Source organism: Narcine bancroftii, chromosome 12 (assembly GCF_036971445.1).
Source record: "Narcine bancroftii isolate sNarBan1 chromosome 12, sNarBan1.hap1, whole genome shotgun sequence".
Classification (NCBI taxonomy): domain Eukaryota; kingdom Metazoa; phylum Chordata; class Chondrichthyes; order Torpediniformes; family Narcinidae; genus Narcine; species Narcine bancroftii.
Window position 1 is genome coordinate 26,610,331 of NC_091480.1, and position 17,096 is coordinate 26,627,426.

Genomic DNA, 17,096 nt, shown 5'->3' on the forward strand with positions numbered 1-17,096 from the left:
CTTTAGATAGATCCCATCAGAACAGATTGACACCCAGATTTTGCCAATCCACACACCACATTGCATGTTTGGTCACACGAGAGTTGTAGTGGCATTGCAGAGTTGGAGAGTTCTGCTCTCCCTCAGGCGGTCGTGTTTCTCTTCGCAACACAGGCTCTCAGGAAATGCTTTTTTGTGTGTCCTGTAGCGAGCTTTCTGGAGTATGACAATTCCAGATCGTAGAGCATTTGGAAACCTGATTTATTGCTAGTGGCCAGTGTAGGCATCTGCTTCATTCACCAGAGCAAGGAAGGATTCTAACAGCAACCACAAAAAAAGCACTCTGCTAAAAAGGCAAGGGAGTGAATCGCATACATAAGGCAAGAAAATTATGAAGCAATTGTGCTATGCTGGGAAAATTCTAAATTATCATTATAATTATTATATTAGAAATTATAATTTTGTTAATTTGTAATAAAAACCTTTTAAATGGAGGGGGTTTTATGGCAAAATTAAACATTTTGTAAAAGTATGAAATTTTCCAAATGAAATTGTGCAGAACCATGAGAGGCTGCACTCAGTGGTGACAGACAAATGAATCTTGTTGTGATCCAGAATCACCCGGGCAGCTAAGTAAGAAATAACAAATCATTGAGACAGGTGTTAAGGGCAATTGCATTCATCGTAATAAAAAGGAAAGCAGTTCAAGGTACCTCCGTAGACTCAGCTGGGTCTTTTGATGGGTGAAGCATTATTGATTTCAATTGCACAACGGTGGAAACGCTTACCTAAAGGCATATAAACTCAAGATACAAATTAATTTGCGTTGACCTTGAATCTTGGCCTCGTTTTCTGGCAAATGTTTATTACATGAACAAGCAATTCAGATAATTACGCTAGCGAATTGCTGGATCAATGGCATCGGCTCCATTCATGGAGAGAGAATTCTTCTTTGTGCAGAGTCCTTTACATGAGAACAAGAAATTCATAGAAGTCAAAGCTCTTATCACTGAGGGAAAATATCAATGATAAAATCCTGAGGATCAATATTCAATGAGTCACCAACAGTAGTTTTAGTTCCAACAATGTATCATCCTCAACCTCTTTTCCTCTGACAAGTTGTCTGTAATGCTTGTGTCTCTACAATGCCTTATCCATAGATCTATCACTTTTTATCACCATTTAGTTGAGCGAAAGGTGCTGCCTTCATACATCTCACCTGGCTTTGAGCACTATGCTTTTCTGGCTGAATAGCGATGGGGAAATATTTAAAACGGTGTTCAGCACAGTCAGGAAAATGGATTCAGCTAAAAATACAGAGTAAACTCAGAAAACTCCATTGATGAACAATGGCATACAAGAACAATTAAGGACAAGGAAAAAGATGTACATGATTATGGAGAGAGAGAATGCAAAATGTTTGCATTAATCGCGGATACGTGGTATTCCTCAAGGATCTATGCTGGGAACCCTGCTCTTTGTGATTTTTATAAATGACTCAGATGAAGAAGTGAATGGGGTGGATCAGAAATTTGCAGATGATGCAAAGGTTAGAGACATTATGGATAATAGTATAGAAGATTGTTATAGGTTGCAACAGGAAAAAGGCAGGATGTGAAGTTGGGCAGAGAAGTGGCAGATGGAGTTCAGTCCAGATATGTATGAAGTGATGTTCTTTGGAGAAAATCAGCAGTTCAAACCGTGTACTTTATACAGCAAAGATAAAGATGCATAACCAACGTTTTGGGCTTGAGCCCTTCATCAATGTATGAAAAAAAGGGTAGCACAGTTAGTGTTGCAGGTAGCGCAATGCTGTTACAGCACCAACGTTTGGGACCGGGAGCTGTAAAGAGTTGGTACGTTCTCCCCATATCTGCGTGTTTTTCCCAGGGGCTCCGGTTTCCTTCCACCATTTGAAATGTACCAGAGGTTGTAGGTTAATTAGCTGGCATGGGCTTGTGGGCTGAATTGGCCTGTTACTGTGCTGCATGTCTAAATTTAAAACAAAATTGATGATGGGCTCAAGTCCAAAACATTTGCTGTCTTTGCTATAAAAAGTTCACTTTTTGGTCTGCTGAATTTCTCCAGCATTGTGTTTTTACTTCAACCTCGGCATTTGTAGTCTTTCATGTTTCACTTTCGATTGTGTAAGGTAAAACATCATGAGATGGGAATGTGTAAGGAGTTACCCTGTACAGGGCTGTAACAAGATGTGAATGCATCCTTGTACTTACAAGATAAGAGAGACATTGATGGATTGAGAGGCAGGAAGCTAGCAGGGAAAGGATAGCAACAGTTTTAGTCATTGGACAAGTAATGATATGATGATGTTCTAAGCATGTATCCAAGGGTATAAAAAATCACCATTTTGCTGATAACGGCAGAATGCATTCTCCGACTAACATGGTTAGTTGCAAGTGTTACAATCCGGTAATAAAGAACAAAGAACCCTGATTTCGACTCAGTCTGGTGTTTGTCTCACTCATTCATGAACAAAGCAGACCTAACAATTGTTATGGGTGTAGATTTATGTAGGTCGGCACAACACTGAGGGCCAAATGGCCTGTACTATGCTGTAATGTTATATGTTTAATAGCAATAGATAAATACAATATTAACTTATTGAGGAACATTAAGTAAAATGGAGAAACTTATCCAAACATATTAATAAAGTTTCAGTATCTACCAAAGAGTAAAAAGTGGTATTGGATATTGGATACACTGATAGAAAAGGGAAATGTATTGAACAAATGAAACTCAAAGATCACAGAATGCCTGGTTTTAAGAGTTGAGTCCACTCAATTTTGAAAGAATCTTGGGAAGAAATAGCAGAGGCATTAATTCATGAAATTAATAATTCATCTAAATCTACAATGCCAGAGGACTAGGGGATAGCAAATTTAATATTTGTATTTAAGAATGGGAATGGAATACTGGTGGTTAGAAAAAAAATTAAATCCCATCCAAATGAGAGAATAAAAGGATCTCATAACAAAAGGTTTCCTGATAAATCATCAGTCATGAATTTCCAAAGAGAAAATCATCCTTGACCAATCCCCATTGAATCTTTTGAGAAGGTATCAAAGTGAATGCCAAAGATTTAATTTATCCAAATTTTGAAAGGTGGATGAGAAGATATTCCATAATAAATTAATGAATTAGGTTAGAATGTGGAGTCAGGGAACTAATGGCAAAGTGCATTACTAGCTGGCTTCAAAACAGAGCAGAGAATGGGAGTAAAAGATAGAAAACGATAGGATCAGTCCTGAGATCGTCGCTGGTCATCATAAATGATTTGGGCATTTTAGTCAAAAATTGCATTTCTGAGGAATTGTTAATGCTGAGGGGGACTGCAATAAATTACAGAAGAGTTTTAATAAACTTGTAGACGGCAAATAAGTGCTGGATACTAAATTTTGGAAGGAAAAATGGAGAAGTTATTTATTACTCGAAAGATACAAGCTAAGATTGGGTGAAGATACAAAGACATCCTGTGATGTAAATATGCTCATCTCTAAAAGGTGGCAGTAGGTTGGAGAGGTGTAAATTATAAACCAAACATGAAGACTTATTTCTCCTGAGGAACATCAAAAACTATATGCTCAACCTTCATAAATAGGATCTGTCATGAACGTGTCACAAACTTTCTATTGCTAGAAAATAATTTTTTTTTTTAATTAGTGCAAAAAGAAGTGAGGTGGTTCATTGTTCATTCAGGAATCTGATGGCAGAGGGGAAGAAGCTGTCCTTGTGCCACAGGATGTTCATCTTCAGGCTGCTCCTACCTTCTTCACAATGGTAGCAGGGTGAAGAGTGAATGGTCTGAGTGGTCTGCAGCATTTTGTTTTTGTTCTGTGCATTGGCATCTCGTTACCAGAGGGTAATGCAACCAGTCAGAATGTTCTCCATGGTACACCTGTAGAAATGTTCATGTCTTTGGTGACATACCAAATCTCATTAAACTTCTCATGAATTATAGCTGCTGGTCAGTCTCCTTCGCGATTTGCATTGACATGGACCGATCCCTGGATGGATCCTCAGAGATGTTGAGCTCCAGGAACTTGAAGCTCTTAACCCTTTCCACTGCTGTCCCCGTGATGTGGGCTGCTTCATGCTTTCATGATTTTCCCTTTCTGATGTCTGTGATACTCTGGGATCCTATCACCTCTGTATATATTTGTATATAGTGATTGGCTGGGAGCCGTAGCCACGCCTACTGGCCAGGTCATAAGGTGCTGCACTTCACCAGATCCAGGTCAATCTGGACTGGTCGACCTCGATGTACTACGCTCCAGTCTTTTGGTAATAAAAGCCTTGGTTTGAATTGACGTCTTTGAGTCATTTGATGTGCTACAAAGTCCACAATCAGCTTCTTGGTTTTGTTTAAGTTGAGTGCAAGGTTGTTTGTTGTGGCACCCGCCAACTTGTTGATCTCCCTCCCTTTCCTTATTGCTGTCTGTGATTCTGTCACGACCTTGGTGTCATTGGCAAATTTGTCGACAGCATTAGAAATGTGCCTAGCCACGCAGTCCTGGGTGTACAGCAAGTAAAGTAGTGGGCTTGGCACGCATCCTTGAGGTGCGCCTGTGTTGATAATCAGTGAGAAGGAGACATTGTTTCCAATTCGTACTGATTGTAATCTTCCAAAGAGGAAGTCAAAGATTCAATTGTAGAGGGGGAATGCAGAGGCCCAGGTTTTGGTGCTTGTTGACCACCACTGAGGATATGATGGTGTTGAAAGCTGAACTGTAGTTGATGAAGAGTAGCCGGATATATGTGTTGCTGTCGACTAGGTGATCCAGTGCTAAGTAGAGAGCCGATGATATTGCATGTGCTGTGGAGTGATTATGATGGTAGTTGTTATGTCATAGACCGGCAGCAATAGAAATTCACCGAGACAACGGTATCTTAAAACATTATTTATGAATCACTATTAATAATATAATGTCTTACTTAACCCCAACTATGTACAAATGTGTGTGTGTGTGTGTGTGTGTGTGTGTGTGTGTGTGTGTGTGTGTGTGTGTGTGTGTGTGTGTGTGTGTGTGTGTTTGTAGATTACCTAAACCATTACAGCTTAGGCACAATTCTGATAAGTCCATTTCAGAATTAAATCTTAGAAATCTTGTGTTGAAATGCAGAATCTTTAAACTGATGTTCAAAAGTAATTATGGAGTAGATGAGGCATCAAGTCATCAGACTTCTCAAAACTCACAAATTCTCGTTGAGTTGCTTTTGTAGAAATGATTCTTCATACAAGTGATTTGTAACAATTCCCCCTTTCTTGCATAGAGGTTACGGAACTTGTGACTTTTCGATGTGATGTTTCTACGAACCCAGACAAGAGTTAAACGAAATGACCATTAAAATGATCACGATCCAAATCCAAGCATGATCTTGCTTTCTTTACCCAGATACGGGTTAGTCAAAAGTGATTATTACAATGGCCACAGCATCATTGCTCTCTCTTGACAAAGAGAAACAACCGAAGTGACCATCTTCCTCTGAAATTGTTTTAATTATTTCTTGATAGATGACTCTCTGATAAATTAAAATGCAATCCTCGAGTGTCTTTAATCACATGACTTTTTGAACAATACTGATTCAGCTTCATTTCTCCAAAGGTCAGTTGGCCTATTATTTCAACAGGTTTTATCCTGAGTAAACATTCCATAGTTTCAATGTTTCAATGTTCAGAGCTGTTACAGCTCTGAACATAGGTGCCAGGATGTTTGCTAACTCAAATTGTTAACTGTAAGTGTTACTTTCCCTGTTCCAAACCCCACAGTAATTTTCTAAAATATCATATATACAAAATAAATATTAAGAATAACATAATCCTGTAACAGTAGGTGAATTGCAGTGGGACCAGATCTTTATTTAGATGTAAGTTAATTCATTGAGACTCAAAGTACATACATTTCTGGTTACATTTGTTTCCATGGTAGATATCCTAATAAAAATCATTCTTCAAATATGTCTCATGACCAAGCCTCTGGAAGAGGTGGCTCTTGTGTTGACGCTGACAATCAGTGGTTCCACGTAGACAGTAAAAGGGCTTATCCTTCACATCTTGGCATTGACAGTAAAGTTCTTACATATCTTGCTCATTGCTACTTGAGTGATGACATTGATCTTCTGTATAAGTTTATTAAATTCTTTATTTCCACTGTTGATTGACATCTGAACAGATATTCGATGGAAAAAGCTGTTGGCCATGAGGAGATTCACCCTGACTCTGGAAGTAATGGCAGTATTTTTTTTCACAACTTTATTTATTCATTCAACAAGGTTATTACATACAGTAAAAAAAGTACATATTGTGAACAATTTTTTTTTAAAAAAGAACCCCCCCCCCCCTCCTCTCAGCCAGCTCTCTTTAGGAGAGCCAAAGAGAAAAAAAAACTAAAATATATTTACTAAAATCTAATCAAAGTAAATTTTAATATAAATATTCTGAATATAAAGACCACTTATTAAGAAAACAAGAATAATTATCATGTAAAACATACATGATTTTTTCCATACCAAACAAGTTTTCATCTCATTAAGCCATCTATTAATATCAATCATATTAGCATTTTTCCATATACTTACTATACATTTTTTTGCTACAGATAAAGCTAAATATACAAAAGCAATCTGAAATTTATCTAATCCCAAATCTTTCAAAGGCTTCAACTTACCCAACAAAAATATTGTTGGGTCTAGAAGTATTTTAATCTTATACAAATGTTCCAAAAACAATTGAATTGCTTTCCAAAAAGATTGTATATGTACACATAACCAAACAACATGAAAAAAAATTCCAACCAAATTACCACATCTAAAATAAGAGTCTGATTCACTAAAACCATATTTTTTTTAACTTTTCAGGTCTTAAGTACAATTGATGTAAAAAATTGTAATTAACCATTGCAAAATGAACATTTATCAATCTAGTAACACTATTGTGACAGATATCTAACCAGTCATCCTCAGAAAAAATAAAATTAATATCCTTTTCCCATTTAATCTTAGATCTATCCCATCCCTTTTTTTCCATACTTTCCTGTAATATTTGGTACATCAATGAAATATATCCCTTCTTTGGTACAATCACAAGAAAAGATTCAAATTTAGTCAATTTAGGTAAAGTCATATCTCTACCAAATATTTGTTTTACTAAAGATCAAAGTTGATAATAAACGAATAAAGAATTCTCATTAATATCAAAATCTTCCCTCATTTGATTAAAAGATAAAAATTTACCTTCTTTAAAACAATCCCCCAATTTTTTTATACCTTTACATTTCTAATGTAATAAACATTGATTATGCATTGAAAAAGGAATAAGTTGATTATTATATAATGGTGTTAAAGTCAATAATTTACCCTTAGAACCCTATCATTCTATTTTTCCTCATCCATAACTTCATTAAATGCTTTAGTATAGGCACATTATATTGTTGTAATAAATTTAAATTCCACTGAAACAAAAATTTATGTATTTCAAATTCAAAAATATTCGCCATCTCAATTTTAGCCCAACTAGGGGGCCGTTCCAAATACATTAAAGAACTAATAAATTTAAATTGAGTTGCCTTATAATAATTTTGAAAATGTGGTAATTGTAATTCTCCTAATGCATATTTCCAAATTAACTTATTCAAAGCTACTCTCAGAAATTTACCATTCCATAAAAGTTCCCTAACCATTTTATTTAAATCTTGTAAAAAATTCTTATTAAGTAAACATGGAATTGACTGAAACAAATATTGTATATGTGGAAAGATATTCATTTTAATTGTATTTATTCTTCCAATTAAATTTATAGGAAGATCCTTCCACTTAATCAAATCAGCTTTGATTTTTTTCATTAACGGAACATAATTTAATTTATATAAAGATTGATAATCAACATCCACATTTATACTCAAATATTTAATTCAATCAGTCCACTTCAAATTAATAATATTCTTATAAACTGAATAATCTCCTTCACCTATCGGTAAAATTTCACTTTTTTCTCAATTAACTTTATATCCAGACAAAGATCCATATGGTGTTAAACACTCTTTCAAGTGTAAAAGTGACTGAGCTGGGTTTGTTAAATACACCAATACGTCATCAGCAAATAAATTAATTTTATACTCCTCATCTAAAACTCTCATACCTTGTATCTGTGTATTTTGTCATATCAGCTATGCTAAAGGTTCAATAACTAACACAAACAAAGCTGGTGATAAAGGACAACCTTGTTGAGTTGAACGGGTTAATTTAATCTGACCATTTATCAATACCCTGGCTATTGGTTTATTATATAAAGCTTTAATCCAACCAATAAAAGAAGGACCAAACTTAAATTTCTCTAAAACTTTAAATAAAAAGTTCCGCTCAACTCTATCAAAAGCCTTTTCTGCATCGAGAGGTATCACCATCGGATGGTCAGGGCACTATCGATATTTATTAATCAAACTAATCACTCGAAGAATATTATCTGAAGCATATCTATTCTTTATGAAACCTGTTTGATCAACATGTATCAACTTAGGTAAAAATTTAGCCAATTGATTTGAAAATACTTTAGCTATTATTTTATAGTCTACATTTAACAAAGAAATTGGTCTATATGAAGACACCTTGAATGGATCTCTATCCTTTTTAGGAATTACAGTAATTAAGGTACTGGAGCATGATTCAGGTAAATCATAATGTTCATTAATCTGTCGTATCACATCTCCAAACACTGTAGATAAATCATCATAAAATACCTTATAAAATTCAACCGAAAACCCATCATCACCAGGTGATTTTCCATTCAGCATTTCCAACATGGCCACTTTAATTTCTAAATCAGTAAAAGGAGACTTCAGCTCCAATATATCTTCTAATACTGGTAATTTCAACATCGATAAAAAGGAATCATTCGATCCACTCTCCTGTTTTTCCTCAGAAGTATATAGTTTCTTATAAAATGAGTAAAACTCATCATTAATCTCTCGAGGTTTGTAAGTAACAGTCGAATTCTGTCTGGCTGCATTAATAACCCTTGATACCTGTTCTTTCTTTAACTGCCATGCAAGTACCTTATGCGCTTTCTCACCCCATTCATAATACCGCTGTTTAGATCTATTAATCAAGCATTCAAATTGATAAGAATGCAGCGTATTATATTTCAATTTCAATCTAGACAACTCTATTTTCTGATTTTCTGTCACATCTCTCTGAAATTTCTTTTCTAATTCATCAATCTGTTTCTCTAATTCAAGGCTCTCGGTCAAATAATTCTTTTTAACCTTAGAGGTATAACTAATTATTTGACCTCTCAAGTAAGCTTTCATAGCATCCCACAATATAAATTTACTCTGAATGGAATTAACATTCTCTTCCAAAAAGAAATTGATTTGTTTTTTAAAAAATACAATAAATTCCTCTTTTTTTAACAACATCGTATTGAATCTCCAACAAGAAGCTGCACGAATTTTTGCAGAACTCTCATAAGTAAAATACAACAAAGAATGATCTGAAATTACCCTACTTTTATATTCTGCTTGCAATATTTTCCCCTGTAAATGTGCCGATACTAAAAAAAAAATCAATTCTGGAAAAAGATTCATGTCTAAATGAATAAAAAGAGAAATCCTTCTCTGTTGGGTTGAGACGTCGCCAAATGTCCACTAAATTAAGATCTTTCATCAAAGCTCGAATTTGAATTGCCATTTTGGATTTTTTAACATTTTTTGGAAATTTATCTAATAAAGGTTCCAAAACACAGTTGAAATCTCCTCCAACCAGAACATTTTTATTAGCTTGTCCCAGAAGCAAAAATGCATCCGAAATAAATGCTTCATTATCCACATTCGGTGCATAAATGTTGAGTAGTCCAAAATTCATTAAAAATCTTACAATTCAATTTAAGAATATGTCCTGCATTCATTTCCATTGAATGTAATTCAAAAGATAATTTTTTATGCATTAAAATTGCTACTCCCTTAGCTTTATAGTTAAATGAAGAAAAAAAATGTCCAACCCAGTCCGTCTTCAATTTCATACTTTCTTTTTCATTCAAATGTGTCTCCTGTAAAAAAGCAATATCAATTTTCATCTTTTTGATATATGCCAAAACTCTCTTACGCTTGATCGGGTTGTTTAATCCCTGAACATTAAGAGCAGCAAATTTCAAATTTGACATAACTAATACAATTACTAAATACCAAAAATAATCACAAAATTAATAATAACAAAGAAAGAAAAAAAATTATATATAGGACCCCCAAATTAAAATATAGAGGCCCTCCAAATAAAAATAATATTCGTTTAATAAAAAAACAACAAAAAACCCCCCCAAAAAATTACCAAAAGGTAGTAACTCCCTAAAAAAAACTGGGTGTGGATTACCCACGAGTGACTGATGACTAAAAAATAAGTTAGTGCAATCCCCTCCTCCCCAGCCAGCCAATCAAAAATATTAACATATTACAAAAAAATTCAGCCTTGAGATTCCAGTCCAGATGGTGAACTCATTTCAAGAGTAGATGAACTATTTCCATTCCCGTTCTTTCCACTTCTGCCATTTTTCCCATTTTCAAGACCATCAGATTTTCTTTTAGGAGATAATGGTGGACTTCTTCTTTGTCCTCTGACATCTGGTAGCGAATTAGCAAAAACAATTGCTTCATGCTCACTCTCAAAGCATTGAGACTGATAGTTTCCATAAAACACTTTCAACACAGCAGGGTAACGAAAAGCAAATTTGTAACCTTTCCGCCATAAAACATCTTTAACTGGATTAAATTCACGTCGGCGTCTGATGACATCTTGACTCAAATCAGGGTAGAAGAAAACTCTACTATTCTGAACCATCATTGGAGCTTGCCTTTGTCTTGCATTTTGAACTGCAAGTCGAAGAATTGTCTCTCTATCCAAACAGTTCAGACAGTGAACTATCACAGCTCTTGGGGGTTTACCAGGTAAGGGTGTTCTTCTTAAAGCTCTATGTGCTCTTTCCAATACCAATCCATCAGGAAAAGACTCTTCCCCTAACATCTGGGGAATCCAATTTTTAAAAAAATTTGACGGGTCTTGACCTTCTATACCTTCTGGCAAACCCACAATTTTCTTCTGCTTTGATTTTTTTTGTCAACTCTCTTTCCCAGGCTCCTAAATCTTTAACCAATTTTTCCACCTTTATTATTGTTTCTTTATAGTATTGTACCTGTTGTTTACATTCAGAAAAGGAAGCTTCAAATTTTTTTAAGTTTTCCCTATTTTCTTTAGCTTCCGCCTTCACCACAGTTAGGTCTGAGCTCATATCAGTATTCATTTGAACCAGCTTGTTCAATTGACCAGTAATGATATCCAAATAAGAAGCAATACCTTCAAACCATATAAACAGGTTGAGATGCAATTTGGAATGCAGAATCCAGTTCCACAATTTGTAACTCACTTTCTTCCAGCTCTTCTTCAATTTCCTGTACAGTGGTAGAGTAAGGTAAGTCCTCTTCTAGTTGTACTTCAAAAGGCAGCATTCTAGTCGTTTTGCTGCGAGTTTGGACACCCAACAATGACCCCCCAACTTCCTCAGGGGGTCGTTGCTGTCCTCCCTCCACAGACCTTTTTTTTTATAAAATTACGGAATCCTCCGTAATTAGCAGAGCTACTCAAGCCCCCAGTCGCTATAGACTGCGTGTCTAGTGTCACAGTTCTCTTTCTCCGCGCTCCCATCTCTTCCAACGGGGTTATTCTTTGTGACCAGCCTCCAGGCTCGTGCCCGACTTCTCGGGAGCGCGCTCCTTCCTCCGCAAAACAGGTCAAAACAACACCATCTTGAGACTGGTGAGTGGCTGTTACTTTAACTTTTGTCCCCACCCGTGATTGTTGAGGCTTGGGGATCGCTGAAATCGAATCCGAGGCTGTTTCAAGTCGTTTAGGCCCCAATTCTTCTGCACATCGAAACTGTATTTTCTTTTGTAACTGAGACTTAGTTTTTTTTTACATTAATAGCCATAATGACTCACCAAAATATCAAACTAAAAATTAAAATTTTAAAATTAAAAATAAAGGGTTAAAAAACGGGTACTTAAAAGTCTGACCAGAGAGAACAGGGATTGCATTTCTAGTCTCTACGCCATCTCGCCACTCCCCCGTAATGGCAGTATTGATGACATCCAGAGTACTGCATACAATGACATTTAACACTGGGGAAGACAGTGATGGTTGTTATTAATCTCCTTGTGCTTCTGTGGCTTTCATTATGACACCACATACTTTTAGTGATAATAAAATCCAAGTAATGAGAAACTATTGGAGAAGTTAACCTTTATTCCCCAATATTTATCCATTGGACAGTGTCGCCCCTGAAAGGTGTTAGTCAACTATCATTGACTTAAAAGAGTAATCATGCCAACTCCTGGGATATCTTGCATCGACCATGATAACATTGCTCTCACTTTCAACTCCCACCGGAGTTGAGGTTGTAGGTACCCTTATGATTCCCAAAGATCTTCAAGCTGTGAAGAGGAGCTTCGGTACTGTTTGAGTGAAAATTATCACAATTTGACCCTTGGGGAAATTGGCAATGCTGGCAGATCATTGTGCCCATACTGTCTCTTGTTCAGTTTTTGCAGCCAGGTGTCTGAGAGTGTAGAGGATACCTAATGTTGTTAAAGCCACAATGAGCAGTACACTTCACAATGTGCCATCAATACTTTTTTTTTAACTTTATTTATTCATTCAATAAACAAATAGCACATAACATATACAACAATTAACCATAAACATGAACTTTATTTTTTAAGAAAAGAACCAGCCAACTCTCCTAAGGAGAGCCATAAAGAAAGAAAAAATATTAAAGAAAAATTAAATATACATATTAAGATCTAATCAACATAAATTGAAATGTAAATATTCTGAGTATAACAACCACTTATTAATAAAAAAACTATAATTATCATGTGAAACATATGTAATTTTTTCCATTATTAAACAATATTTCATCTCATTATGTCATCTGTTAATATCAATCATATTTGTATCTTTCCACGTACTAGCAATACATTTTTTCGCTACAGATAAAGCTAAATATACAAAAGCAAGTTGAAACTTATCTAATCCCAAACCTTTCAAAGGTTGCAAACTACCCAATAAAAATACTGTCGGATCTAAAGGTATTTTAATCTTATACAGGTATTCTAAAAACAATTGAATTTTCTTCCAAAAAGATTGTATATGTACACATGACAAAACAGCATGAAAAAAAGTTCCAACAGAATTACCACATCTAAAACACAAATCTGATTCATGAAAACCATACTTTTTAAATTTTTCAGGTGTTAAGTATAATAGATGTAGAAAATTATAGTTAATCATTGCATAACATGCATTTATCAATCTAGTTACACTATCATAACAGATATCTAACCAATCATCCTCGGAAAAAATAAAACCAATATCCGCTTCCCATTTACTTTTAGATCTATCCCAACCCTTTTTGTCCATACCATCCTGTAATATTTGATACATAGATGAAATATAACCCTTCTCTGGTACCTTCACAAGAAAAGTCTCAAATTTAGTCATTTCAGGTAAAATCATATCTCTACCAAGCATACGCTTTACCAAAGATCAAATTTGATAATAAAGAAACAAAGAGTTCTTATCAATACCAAAACTGTCCCTCATCTGATTAAAAGATAAAAATTTACCCTCTTTAAAACAATCTCCCAAGTTTTCCATACCTTTAAATCTCCAATGCAATAAACTTCAATTGTGTATTGAAAAAGAAATAAGTTGGTTATTATACAACAGAGTCAAAGCCGATAATTCACCCCTAGAGCCTATCATTTTATTTTTCTTTATCCATAACTTCATTAAATGTTTTAGTATAGGCACATTATGTTGCTGTAACAAATTTATATTCCACCTAAACAAAAATTGATGTATTTCAAATTCATAAATATTTGCCATCTCAATTTTGGCCCAACTAGGAGGCCGTTCCAAATCCATCAATGAACTAATAAATTTAAGTTGGGCTGCTTCATAATAATTTTGAAAATGTGGTAAACGTAATCCCCCTAACTCATATTTCCAAGTTAATTTATTCAAAGCAACTCTCGAAAATGTACCTCTCCATTAAAATTTATTCAAATCTCGAAAAAAAAATTATCAAGCACGGAATAGATTGAAACAAATATTGCATAAGTGGAAAAATATTCATTTTAATTGTATTTATCCTACCCAATAAATTAATAGGTAAATCTTTCCATTTAATAAAATCAGTTTTATTTTTTTTATTAACAGAACATAATATAATTTATATAAAGAGTGATAATTAACATTCAAAATTATACCCAAATATTTAATTCGATCAGTCCATTTCAAATTAATAATATTCTTATAAACTGAATAATCTCATTCACTTACCGGTAATATTTCACTTTTTTCCCTATTAACTTTATATCCAGAAAGACATCCATATTGTATTAAACATTCCTTCAAATGCAAAAGTGACTGAGCTGGGTTTGTTAAATACACCAATACATCATCAACAAATAAATTAATTTTATACTCCTCATCTAAAACTTTCATACCCTGTATCTGTGTATTTTGTCTTATCAGCTGTGCTAAAGGTTCACTCACTAACGCAAACAAAGCTGGTGATAAAGGACAACCTTGACGAGTTGATCAAGTCAATTTAAAAGGTTCTGAAATCAAGCCATTCGTCAATACTCTAGCTACCGGTTTACTATATAAAGCCTTAATCCAACCAATAAAGAAAGGACCAAACTTAAATTTCTCCAGAACTTTAAACAAAAAATTCCACTCAACTCTATCAAATGCTTTTTCTGCATCTAAAGATATCACCATCGGGTGATCTGAAGATTGTCGAAATCTATTAATCAAACTAATCACGCGCAGAATATTATCTGAAGCATATCTATTCTTTATAAAACCTGTTTGATCCATAGGAATCAACTTAGGTAAAAATTTAGCCAATCTATTCGCTAATATTTTAGCTATTATTTTATAATCTACATTTAACAATGAAATTGGTCAATATGAAGATACTTTCAAAGGATCTCTATCTTTTTTTGGGATTACTGTAATTAAAGCACTAGAACAAGACTCAGGTAATTCATAATGTTCTCCAACTTGACGTAATACATCCCCAAACACTGTAGAGAAAGCATCATAAAAAAATTTATAACATTCAACCGAAAATCCATCATCACCAGGCGATTTACCATTCGGCATTTCCATCATAGCCATTTTAATTTCCGAATCAGTAAATGGTTCTTCCAACTCCTGTATATCTGCATCCACTAGATCAATCGATTCAGTTTCTTGTTTTTCTTCAGATGTATGTAACATGTGCCATCAATAATCTACAAAAGATCCTGGGGTGATCCTGAGGCTAGGAAGTCGAGTGTAGCAGTGGCTAGACCTGAGGTGATAAGGGAAGTTTGAGAACAATCTTAGTAGCAGCTACTTTAGTGACCTTAAGCTTAGAGGCATTACAGGATAAGATTGGACTAGGGGCTCCTTGTTGATTCTGAGAAAACAAAGTTTGCGACAGTATGTCCTGTGCCTTCAGTAATCGTAACTAGTAAACGGATGCATTTTCTCCAAAAAAATGTTTTTTTGTTCTCCAGCCGGTAAGTTGCACCTTTTAGTTTTTAGTGAAGATAAAGGCTGATGGGTGCTGGAAAATATTATTCAGGTGTGCCCAGTTTATTTTTATTTCCACCATGCATAAAGACACAGATGTGGCTTAAAAGAAATATTGGGAAGCAACCATTTTGAAACTTGTCTTATACAGATCACCCACAGCCTGTGACCAACCTGACAGTACCTCAGTCTGAGATTCGCGGTCGCAGCTTACTGTTGCAGTGGAAACCTGGCAGTGATGGTTCATCACCAATACGCTACTTTACAGTGCAAACAAAAGAATACCCAAGCTTGGAATGGCAAACACACACCTCTTCAATCAGTCATGATGCTACGTCATATGTGATCGATCGGTAAGATGTCCTGTCAGTTTTCCTTGGGTTATTAACATTTCCAATATACATTTGTAAGATGTTTATAAATTAAGAAAAATCTGCATCAATTGCCAATCGTCAGCTAACTACAATAGACAAAGGAAAATTCCAAAATAAAAATAATATTGTCAGATTCACATGGGAGACCAATCAACTCCTGCAAGAGAAGGGTTGCTACCATAGCAAAGCTCCAGGCCAATACTTATTCAACTCCAAGTCACATCTTTAGGAATATGCCTGCTAAGAAGCCTTGCTTTCTCTCCTGCTGCTCCAGTTCCTGCTCTACATTCTCAATCTCCGATTCTTGCTGAATTCCAAGAGGAATACCTCCCACTGAAACTTCACAGTTGCTATTTTGTTTAGAAGCTCATAAGTTCAGGAAAAAAAATTCAACACTTGGTATCTACTACCTGAACATTTTTAGTGTCCTTCCTTTTTGTTTATCGTTACCATTCTGGGTGAAAACATGCAACCTATTCTATAGATCTCAACCAAGTAATATGTCTTCACTAGAAGGCCTTTCTTGGGTATTTGGGTATAATTATAAATATACTTTTTGAAGACTTGTGGGCTCCTTATCGTTGGGAATTCGTCGATTTCCATGCATCTTCTTTGTCTCTCCAATTTGTGCCTTTTAATAATAGCAGTGCTACAATCTGGTCCTTGAGGCTATGAACCACCAGGTCTCCCTCCACCACCAGACTCCTCAGCCACAAACTCAATCAGGAACTTATTTAAGGACTCTTACTTTTGCACTTTATTGATTTTTTTAAAAATTCTCTATGGCACAGTCAGTTTGTTTACATTTCTTTATCTGCCTACATTTGTTTACATGTGTACATTGTGTACAGCTTTTTTGCACGACCAATAAGAGGTCATTCTACCTTGCCCGCAGGAAAATCTCAGGGTTGTACGTGATGATATGTATGTACTCTGACAATAAATTTGAATAGCCCTCACTTCCCCATTCTGATTGTTCCATAGGGTCTTCAAATTGTTTTTTTTTTGTGTTGGACATGGTTAGAAATAATCTTGGCTCTGAAACAGAAGGTTATAAGTTCATCCTATTGTTGAGGCTACTTGAGAATAAGAAAA

General features: G+C 35.0%; 1 protein-coding gene across 3 annotated transcripts in view; it reads left to right on the forward strand.

Moving 5' to 3' along the window:
- sdk1a (sidekick cell adhesion molecule 1a) overlaps positions 1-17,096 on the forward strand; it is a 681,074-nt gene that overhangs the window by 598,383 nt on the left and 65,595 nt on the right. For all 3 annotated transcript variants that reach the window (XM_069906184.1, XM_069906185.1, XM_069906186.1), the window contains one exon: positions 15,779-15,980. In XM_069906184.1, the coding sequence (XP_069762285.1) occupies positions 15,779-15,980 (202 nt within the window). The remainder of the gene's footprint in view (positions 1-15,778; positions 15,981-17,096) is intronic.